The sequence below is a fragment of the Syngnathus floridae genome, chromosome 7 (genome assembly GCF_059516105.1).
Source record: "Syngnathus floridae isolate MCC-2025c chromosome 7, RoL_Sflo_1.0, whole genome shotgun sequence".
Lineage (NCBI taxonomy): Eukaryota > Metazoa > Chordata > Actinopteri > Syngnathiformes > Syngnathidae > Syngnathus > Syngnathus floridae.
In genome coordinates, this window is record NC_142419.1 from 15,382,541 (window position 1) to 15,392,987 (window position 10,447).

The 10,447-nt window shown below is 46.2% G+C and overlaps 1 protein-coding gene across 1 annotated transcript; it reads left to right on the forward strand.

Annotated features, from left to right (window-relative positions):
- The first annotated feature begins 192 nt into the window (after window positions 1-192).
- pak4 (p21 protein (Cdc42/Rac)-activated kinase 4) lies at window positions 193-9,657 on the forward strand. Its single transcript, XM_088381396.1, has 11 exons — window positions 193-350; window positions 4,415-4,652; window positions 4,753-4,925; window positions 5,113-5,305; window positions 5,378-5,611; window positions 5,694-6,143; window positions 6,318-6,451; window positions 6,557-6,683; window positions 6,769-6,894; window positions 6,985-7,119; window positions 7,225-9,657. The coding sequence occupies exons 2-11, from the start codon at window positions 4,452-4,454 to the stop codon at window positions 7,378-7,380; spliced, it is 1,929 nt and encodes a 642-aa protein (XP_088237522.1). The 5' UTR covers window positions 193-350; window positions 4,415-4,451; the 3' UTR covers window positions 7,381-9,657.
- The last annotated feature ends 790 nt before the right edge of the window (window positions 9,658-10,447 follow it).

Genomic DNA, 10,447 nt, shown 5'->3' on the forward strand with positions numbered 1-10,447 from the left:
TTCACTTCTATTTTTCTCATTTGAGCATATCATTTTTATTCGTTCTGATGATGATATATTTGGTCTTTTATTGTTTGTGCATTTTTTACCCATTTCAAGCCATCGTAGCTTTGAAACGTCGCATGTCGTTCCCATCGAATTACTGCTCGGTTACCATGACAGCGGCCCTGCAGTTTCCCGGATGTAGTCTACCCCCACCCCTTCCTCCTCACCGCCACCCCCTGACGCTTCCAACATGGCGTCGGCAAAGTGAGACTTTGGGTTGATAGTTTACGGCTCTCATAAAGTCCTCCCGGGGCTCTCTTGCGCTCTTTGCGGCGCCACGGACGGTTCACCGGGGATCTTACGTGGTGAGTAAGCTCTCTTTTTTTATACCTATAAAGCAAAACTTCAGCGGCTTCTTGTGTTCGAGTTTTGAGTTGAGGGGGGGGCGCTTTTCTCCTTTACCTGCTATCACTTGCTAACGTTAGCTTCTCCTCCTACTTTTGCTCGCTCACTTTTTCCTACTTTATGCCTCGATATGATGTCACAAAAAGATTTTATTGCTGATGTTTATATCTTCTAAAGCGGGTTTAGTGTTTTAAATCAAATCGACGAGACACTTCCTGGTGGAGTTGTTGGAAGCATCAGAGTTACAGCTGTTCAATTTCCAGCAAGGGCTAAAATCGAAGCTAAATGCTAAAATCTCTTCCTGCGTGTGTTGGGAGTATCTCACATTCCCGGGATACCTCGGATCCACGAAAGAGTGGTTCGTCGCTCCCTACTATTTTTGACATGTTGGTCCGATGGTGCGATTAAAAGTAAGCCTGCCGAAATTTTGAAAGAAGAAGTTGATCGGGCACTTTTCCGATTGTGAGGATGGTGACCTCAAGTGGGTAAAAATAACTTCAGCCCACATGGACATTATAAGTTCTTTATTATTTATTATCGACAATTTTTTTGATGATCTGATCAGTTTGATCGTTTTTTTGGGGCAGTATCTGCGTGGTAACAGCGATGTTGTTGTGCTGTGTGAAAGGCACTGACATGGAATGATGGGGTGATAATTATCTCAGCAATTTGTCGCCTAAATGATTCTTTCAGGGATGGGCTAACCTCACAAGCCCTTTTGCATTCATGTTTGTCAAAAATATGATACCATTTTAGCTTTTATACATCTCAGCGGATCAATTTGTGGGTTGGGTTCTTTGGAGTTAGGGATCATCTCAGCAGGGAGGCTGAACCTGCTTGAAGTGTGTGTTGTGGTTAGTTTGAAGTCATCTGACTCGCTTTGAGGCAAACACAGCTGCTGAATGACCACAAGGGAGGAGCTGCCCTTCGCAGTGCCTGATGAAAACATCTCGGGCAAGAGTACAGTTCTACTAAAAAGAAAAGTGGAGGACATTGATTTGCATACTTCCAATTAAACTCCAGTCAGTCATCGTCTTAGCTAGTCATGTCTTAACACCTGGTAGAGGAAAAACTGGTTTTCACATAATCTATTAAATATATATTCTTTACATGTTTGTTATTTCCGTGTAAGTTAACACTATCATTATTTGCTCTCATGGAAACTTAAATTGTGTGAGTAGAAATCTGAGATTTTATTTTTAGGCTTTCCTGGCTAACTTGATGTAAAGAGGTTTAATTTGTGCAGATTGATCATGTTTTTAATCTCACAACGCTTCCACGCCAATCGCAGAATTGTTTGAGGGGTGGCCCGCAGCAGCGGGGGAGGCATGAAGCGGCAAGTTAAGCTGATGAAATAAACACAGCCAAAATTCAGTCAGTGCGTAAGCAGAACAAACACAGGGAGGGGCGGCCAGGTTTGTTGCTTTTGGAGGGCCGGATTTGGGGGTGGGTCTTCACTCCACACTGGACCCAATATCAACACCCCACCTCGTTTGGGAACAGAGGTAAAAATACACAAAAGGTAAACAAAACCATTTGAGTGAGAGTGAACTAGCGGCGTCCTTATCAAGGGCGCTAAGCGTTCCCGCCGCATTCCTTTGTGTTGTTGTCAGTTTGGTCTCCTCCCAATGTTCACATATGCGAATAACATGAAAAAAATATTTTAATGCCAATCCAAAAAAGGCAAGATAGGACGTGCTCTTCACAAACACACAAATTAGAAAATGTCCCGGTGGTGTTGAAGTAGCAGAGAACAGTGGTGGGAGTAAACAAGAGCTGCCTTTTTGTCTGTTTGAACCTTTTTTTTTTTTTTTGAACCGGAATGTTCCGCATGGTTCTGACTGTGAATGGACACAGCATTGTTGTAACTCCGGCTGCTACAGTTAATCTAAAAACTGCAAAAATGCAACATTGAAAATGAGGTTCACGTGTATAAATAAGTTGAACACTTCCAAAGTGCGACCGCATTAATTTTTTAACAGCACACACTGAGAAGTTGTGCAAATTTGCCGACCTGCATCTGGCTTTCATTGACCTATGATAAAGTGTGCGGGAGGATTGCCAGAGAGAAGTAGCAGAGAAATATGTGAGGATCATCAAAGAATCCTACAGGAATGCTACAAGTAGAGTAGGAAGCACAGTTGAAACAAGGCAAAGTTTCCAAGTACCGCTAATTGCACTGCTGGAGTCCATCAAGGCTCCGGTCTAAGCCCACTAGATTTGCCTACTGTATTAAAGCATTGACACGGAATGGCAGGGCCCATTTGACCCAGTATTTATCTGGATTTGAAGTTTGAATCAGTCCATTATGTTTGAAAGGTGTCTTTTGTAAGGATTCATGAGTCACGAATGTACTTCTGCTGTGTCATGTGATTGGCTGATGACGAGAGATGCGAAACTTCCTCATCGCACATTTTACCGTGTGAATTCTGTGTGTGTGTCTGTGTGTCATTGGCTGTCCCACATTCCACAACCTGTCACTGGAATCTCACGGCCATTGGCCACGGCCCTCCGTGCTTTTGTTTGAAAGAAATCTCGTGATTGGCTGCCAACCTGTTTGTCTTTTTCAAGTTCCTCATACGTGTTTGTGTGTTTTCAGCGTGTCACGTTTGGTTATTTATTCGAAAGGTAATTGACTTGTGATGGATTTGTTGGTGATAGCATGGACATGCTAGTTTTCTCAAGCACCTGTTTAGCTGATGAAATTGACTTGTCAATGGTTAACAAAAGCCATTAAACACACAGAGAGATAAACAAGGCCAGCAGAATACGATTATGCCTTTTTTTTTTTTCTTTTTTTCAAAAGGTATTTTTACAGTATCACCGCAGGAGACAAGTTGTCTAACTTTTGTCCCTGCTGATATTTAACCAAGGAGAGCAGTTTGGACTTCCTGCCCTCAGGTTTGTTTACATTACCTTTACGTGACATTTACCTGCTAGTCCACATTTGAAAGAATTGAAATCTCCTGCTTTAGGGGCTTTTTAAAACATTTGGTCAGTCCTCCTTTGTTTTTCCCACTTTGAAAAGTTGGAAGGAGCTGAAAGAGAAAAATAAACTCTGCTTTATTTAGTTTATTTTATCCCCGATTCTGGTCTTGACGGTTATCGCATTTTCTCTATTTCAAAGCGCGGGTTCACAAACACGACTTCACCGAGCGGACGTCTGGTTTTGAAAGTCAAGCCGGGTCTTTCTCCTCCACTGCGTTCGAACAAGGACAAGTGCGGCCGAGTTGGATTCATAGCACCTCTACCTATCCATCCATCCCATGTATAGAAGTGGAATGAGGTCACCGTGCTCCTCCGATGATTTTCGATATCCTTTCTCGCAGCTCGGCCAGGCGAACGTGCGGCAGAGAGCGAAATGGCCGTTTCTGGTCGTTAGTCTATATCCGCTCTGTGATTGGCTGGTGAGGGAGATTTTGTCGCCCGCATGCGAGCCGTCGAAACTCTCATTAGCTGAGCAGAGAGGCATGTAAGACACTTTCACCCTGAGCTGTCAACTTTAACTGTTAACTTCATTGAGGTTAAATTAGCCCCGTGGTTAAAAGTTCTGTCAACAGGCTGACATGTCTTCAGCGCTTGGTGTCATCAAAGTGCTGCTAACCTCAAATGTTCTCAGTGTCTGACTCACCAGCTGACTGGGCGCCATGGTCTTTTTTTAGGCTCTATGGTTCTTCTTTTCATGGTCTTCATTGTCATGATCCTGCTCCACCTGTTCCTCATCTTCTTGGTCATGCCCCGGACAATCCTAGTCAACCCACTCCTTTTCTTCTTGATTGTAGTCTTGGTTGGTTTTCTTCTTTATTGCCCTAGCCTTCACACGCACGGATGGATTTTCCAGAACAAAGGATCTCTGTTGGGAGTAACTTTTGTTTTTAAGATCAAAGTCAGGGGGGGGGGGGTGATTTTGGCAAAGTCAGCATGCAGGTGCTTCATCCTCAGCGCACGTGCTGAACATCTGCGCGACAATCCATTGTCGATTTGCGCACCTCGACGTCATGGTTTCTCTCCTCCCTCCCCGCAGCGCTGATGCTCGGCTGTTTGCCGCCCCGGCCGCCGCCATGTTCACCAAGAAGAAGAAGTCGCGCATCCAGATCTCGGCGCCGTCCAACTTTGAGCACCGCGTGCACACCGACTTTGACGAGCAAGAGCAGAAGTTCGTGGGCCTGCCCCGCCAATGGCAATCGCTCATCGAGGACACGGCCAAGAGGCCCAAGCCTTTCATCGACGCCACCGTCATCACGACCGTCGAGCCGCACAAGGTGGGACGAGCACCGCGGCTTCATCGAACAACATTTGTCAGCCGTAAATATGAAACCATCAAATATTGTGTATTTATTTTAATTCCGTTTTTGTCTTCAGCCCATCGTGCGCGGCACAAAGCTGGGGGTGGATGGCTCCCTGACTTGGCTTCTGGACGAGTTTGACACCATGTCGGTGACTCGCTCCAACTCATTGAGGCGGGGCAGCCCCCCCGTGCAGCCTCGCCAGGAGAACGGAGACCCCCACCAACGACAGCCCTCGCAATTCGACAGGTGAGACAAGTCAGAATTAACGCAAATAAACTTTCACGCAATGCTCGGGGAAAATCGCAATTGGATTGTTTTTCAAAATTCTTCTCCCCTATTGCCCACCCATGTACCAGACCACTGGATCCCCAGTCCACAAATTAAATAAACATGAAAGAAACTTTGGAGACCACGCCCGTGTTTTGTTTTATAGAGAGCGCCTGGGGTCAGACCCCCGCCACAATCTGCAACCCCACCGAGGCTCTCAGCGAGAAGACGGGCCCCACGCTCGGCCTCAGCAGCAACCTCGAGGCCAAGAGCCGGGCTGGGTCCACAGGGACAGACCGGGTTCCGGTCCCCCGCCACCACCTCCACACAGAGACCGACAGCATCGGGACCAGAACCAGGTTAGACCCCGGATGAGGATGTTCATGAAGAATCTTTCTATTATTCTTCATCCTTACACTTGCTGTCTTCAGGATCAGGTTGTCCGCCGCGATCCGCATGGTGAACACAGACCAAAGTCCAGCTACCAGGTGCGGCATGGCAGCCCTCAGTCCCCCCGTGAAAAGCGGCCCCTATCAGGGCCCAACATCCGCACGCCTAACCTGCCGGTGACCGACGGCGTGGTGAAGACCGCACAGCAGACCACGCGGCCGTTCAACACGTATCCTCGGGCGGAGAGCGACGGGGGGCGCAGCCCCACCGGACCGGTAAGCACGCTAGGAGAACATCCCAATGGACCTCCCTAATGCATTGCAGACACGTTGGTGACAATCTTTGACCTCCTTCCAGCCGGTGCGCCCCAACGAGTCATCCCCTCGAAACGGCCCCTCCGTCCCCCTCCGAGGGTCTTCCGGCTCTAAGCCTCCCGTCGGCCCCCCGCACCCTCATCACACCTCGTCGCATCCCAGCCTGACACCTGAAGCCGGCCAGCACCCGCACACCCCTCACCCTGGCGTGCCGGCCCCACGGCCGCCGGCCCCCTCCGGCCTTCCGCCGCCTCCCGACGCCCGTTCCCCGCAGAGAGAGCCGCAGAGGGTCTCCCATGAGCAGTTCCGGACGGCTCTGCAGATGGTGGTGGATCCCGGCGACCCCCGCACCTACTTGGATCACTACATTAAGATCGGAGAGGGGTCCACGGGCATCGTGTGCATCGCCACCGTCAAGACCACGGGAAAACTGGTAGCTGTGAAGAAAATGGACCTGAGGAAGCAGCAGCGCAGAGAGTTGCTCTTCAATGAGGTAACTGCTAACACGCTTAAAGAGCATCTGGAAAATATTCACAGAGCTTTGCCTTGTCCACATTGTGTTCTGTTACAGCCTGATTGGAAAGTGGATTACAAAAATGTATAAACATTATATAAAAATGTGAAAACTTGTATCGCTTCACCATCTTCTTCCATGTGTGGATTTAAGGTGGTGATCATGCGAGACTACCACCACGAGAACGTGGTGGAGATGTACAACAGCTACCTGGTGGGTGACGAGCTCTGGGTTGTGATGGAGTTCCTGGAGGGAGGCGCGCTCACGGACATCGTGACGCACACCAGGTGAGAGCCGAAGGACCCCTGCGAATTGGAGCGTAACACCTCAAGAGTCGGGTCAAGTCGGTTTCGGTCCAATCACCTCATAAGTTCTTTCGTGGCACTTTGCAGGATGAACGAGGAACAGATTGCCACCGTGTGCCTGTCCGTCTTGAAGGCCTTGTCGGTGCTGCACACGCAAGGCGTCATCCATCGCGACATCAAGAGCGACTCCATCCTGCTCACGCACGACGGCCGGGTACAAACATTAACTTCATGTGTCACCTGTAAGGCGGCTTGGGAAAAAAAAAAAGTGGCTGATGTTTTCTCTTCCGGTTGTCCAGGTGAAGCTGTCCGACTTCGGTTTCTGCGCTCAGGTGTCAAAGGAAGTGCAGCGCAGGAAATCTCTGGTGGGCACGCCGTACTGGATGGCGCCTGAGCTCATATCACGACTTCCTTACGGTCCCGAGGTACCGTTCCAGCCTCCTTTTTTCACTCCCTGTCTGGACCTCCAGAGGACCATGTTTTGATCTCTCTTCGGGTTCCACCTCTTTGGTCAGGTGGACATCTGGTCTCTGGGCATCATGGTCATAGAGATGGTGGACGGGGAGCCGCCGTATTTTAACGAGCCACCGCTCAAGGCCATGAAGATGATCCGAGATAACCTCCCACCCAAACTCAAGAACCTACACAAGGTAGCGTCGCTGCTAAATACAACAAGTCTATGTTCTCAAGGGATGGCCAATTTGCTGCCGACCGAAAATGACACAACAATATGCGGACTTGTTTGTTCTTTTCAGGTGTCCCCGGTGTTGAAGGGCTTCTTGGACCGCATGTTGGTGCGTGACCCGTCCCAGCGCGCCTCCGCTAGCGAGCTCCTGAAACACAGCTTCCTGAGCAAGGCCGGCCCACCGTCCTGCATCGTGCCCCTCATGAGGCAGAACCGCTTGAGATGAGGACTACTTGTACATTTTGGGCTTTTCTACTGTGGGGGGGAGGGGGGACTGTGTGTGTGCGTGCGTGTTTTCCTCTGGATACAAAGCAATAATTTGGGTTGAGTGACTGCGTGAGTGTTTGTGTGTGTTCACGACTCGAGCACGATTCTCACTGTTAATGAAAAGAACACATACCGTAACCTGCCTAACCTGGAACTTTTATTATTATTTGGACCCGGCTTGGATTTTGAATGCTGACGGGGAGACACTGGTCCCGAGCCTGGCCCTGCCTGGACTTTTGACTACTGAAGGGTGCACACCAGCGGGGGGGAGAAAAAAAAAAGCAAAACATGAAGTCAGAGGTAAACACTGGAGTTGATTTTGTTGCTTTTCTGCGTGTACGTATGATGAGTGTCACTGTCATAAGGTCTTGAGTTGATTTTTAATGTTTATGATAATTTGATGTGATGATTATGGTGATGATGAGGATAATGATGATGATTTTTCAAGCACTGTCAACACTAGAAGCTGCACACACACACACACACACACACACACACATGCCACAACATGACTGCAATATGAGTTTGACAATTAATTCAAACATGCAGCCACACACAAACACACACAGATTGTCATGTTGTGGCTGATGAGTGTACATACTGTTTTTTAATTAACTTTTTTAGATCACACTAGTTTTTTACAAAAGGAAATAGATGACGCTATTTGATACAGCGATGAGGATTTATGACAACTTTACAAGCGGTGCTTCCTTTTCCCTCCCTGCCGTGAACGACGAACCTAATTTGATACCAAACAAAAACATGGCTTTAGCACGTAGCACAGAACATATATGTTGTTATTTTTATACATGGAAATGTGCTTATGTAGCAGAACTAGCTGGTACGTCCCCGGTCACCTCCCAAGCAGCAGGGGGCAGCGTGCACACCTATCCTTGCTTTGTTTCTTCTAGATCCGAACAAAATGTTTCATGTGTACTGTAGATTTGACCTCCAAAACACTAACCACTCAGAGAGCCTGCAATTATTATTATTTTTTGTTTTTTTTGTTTGTAGTTTGACAGTTCGTGAGTGAAGCGACAATCAGGTGCACTTGAAATTGGTAACGCTAAAAACAAAGAAGACACTCTTTTGAGCCAAAACCTCACTCAAGGGCCCAAAATCTGAATGTGTATCCAAGTTGTGTCATTAACATTTGTACACTATACCCTCAAAATATTAGTATAAATCTCGAATGCACCAAAATTAAAGTACCACCTTTCTGCACAAATGTGTGGAAAACTCATGTTTTTCTGTTACATTAAAACAAGTATTGACAAAAAAAGCCTTGGTGAGGACTCGGACGTAATGAGATGCTCAGTAACGGCAAGCTAGCATGTCGCGGAAAGAGGCTAGCTAACGCTGGCAAGTACGACTAGTTGGAATTTTAGACCATTATTGTTTGAAAAATAATTCCTGTTTTCATTTTTTTGTGTTTTATGAGTTACTAAATGATTTTCATAAAGCAGAACAAAATGACTAGACCAGCTAATTTTAGATCCAAGACACTAAGACGCATACAACATTCCTTGCACCTTAAAAGTGTTTTCTTGGCTTTTTGTGCAACAAGATGGCGTCTAAGAAGTAGAACATAGTAACAATGTTATTCAATGCTGCTGTGCTAGCATCACAGAAAATGGCCAGCCAACACTGCCAACTAGCTAGTTTTGTGCCATTTTAAACTTCTTTGCATGTAGAAAATGTTATCATGCTTTATAGCTGCAAGGTGGCATCCCAAAAAGCTAGCTAACACTAGCGACTGCAGCTAGCTAGTTTTACACAACATTCCTCACATGTTAAAAAGTTTTCACTTGTACTGTGTGCCAAGTTGGAGTCTGAACAAGTAGAACATGCTGACTACCTTTGACAGGCTAGTTTTACGTCACGTTATACAATATGGCGTGCATGGGGAAATCCCTCGAAAGTTGACAAAATTTTCCTTGGGGTTTTTGAGTCTAAGCAGGGCATAACTTCGTACTGCGACCGACCTTCCATTCATTCTCTCTCCAGATCTTGTTCCCAAATGTTTTTCTTCCATTGCCATCGTCTCTACAGCCGTTGTTGGTTTGAGTGCCTTCTTTGCCTTGCGTGGACGCTTTGACGTCATCGCTGGCTAAATGATGGGTATTTCAGTGTAAATAGAGCAAAAGTTCCATTCTGGTAGCTGATGACATCATCAGCGCCTGTCTGTGTTGTCACTGGGATTTGCGACAAAATAAAAAACACTTTGCTTTTGAAATATGTTTTATTATTTTGGGAAAAATATCTGTCAGTTTGTCTCTATATTTTTCTGTCCATTCACTCATTCATCTATCTGTCTGCCCATCTCCTTTCCCAAAATGAGTAGTTTATATGCCAAGCTTATACATAGCACTTTTAGTCCCACAACGGAAACAACAGAAAACCACACGGAAGACACCCAACTGATGAGGAAAAAGACTCACTAAAACATTTGAAAACAAAGTCCTGCTGCTTTTACTTTGTATATACCACTCGCGTAAAAACTACAACAAAATATTAGTTTGGGTAAATATGTACATGCCATCATTACAGAACCCTCAAGAATTGTCTAAATAAATAATTGTTCATAAATGTGCTTGTTTTAGTAAATATTGTGGTTTAATCGTGTTATGATTTAGGGAAGAGTAGAGCGCAGTGATCTAATCGATGACGTCATTCTGCGCCTTGCATTACAAAATCATTTAAAAAAAATATATTGACGAGCTTTGATTTTTAAACAAAGCCGTTTGCTGCCTCCAGGTGGTCACTTGACGTCCTGCAACAGGGGTGGTCTGACCCGGTAATTAGACTGCAAAATTCAATAAGGTTTGTTTGCAGATATTAAAGAATGTGATGCTAAAAAAATACTCCATGTTTAATAATTTATTGCAATTTTGCTTGCCCATATGGTGTTAAGGCTCAATCAGCAACTCGTGTGAATTATTAACTGATGACGTTATTTGATTGGTCTCCTCGACACTTCCGGTGTAGGTAATTGTACCTTGGTCACATGACACAGTGTGCTTCAA

Coding starts and splice junctions, on each gene's coding strand:
- pak4 (XM_088381396.1), top strand. CDS start 4,452: ATGTTCACCAAGAAGAAGAAGTCGCGCATCCAGATCTCGGCGCCGTCC. Junction 4,653..4,752: donor CGACCGTCGAGCCGCACAAG/GTGGGACGAGCA, acceptor TTTTGTCTTCAG/CCCATCGTGCGCGGCACAAA. Junction 6,895..6,984: donor GACTTCCTTACGGTCCCGAG/GTACCGTTCCAG, acceptor CTCTTTGGTCAG/GTGGACATCTGGTCTCTGGG.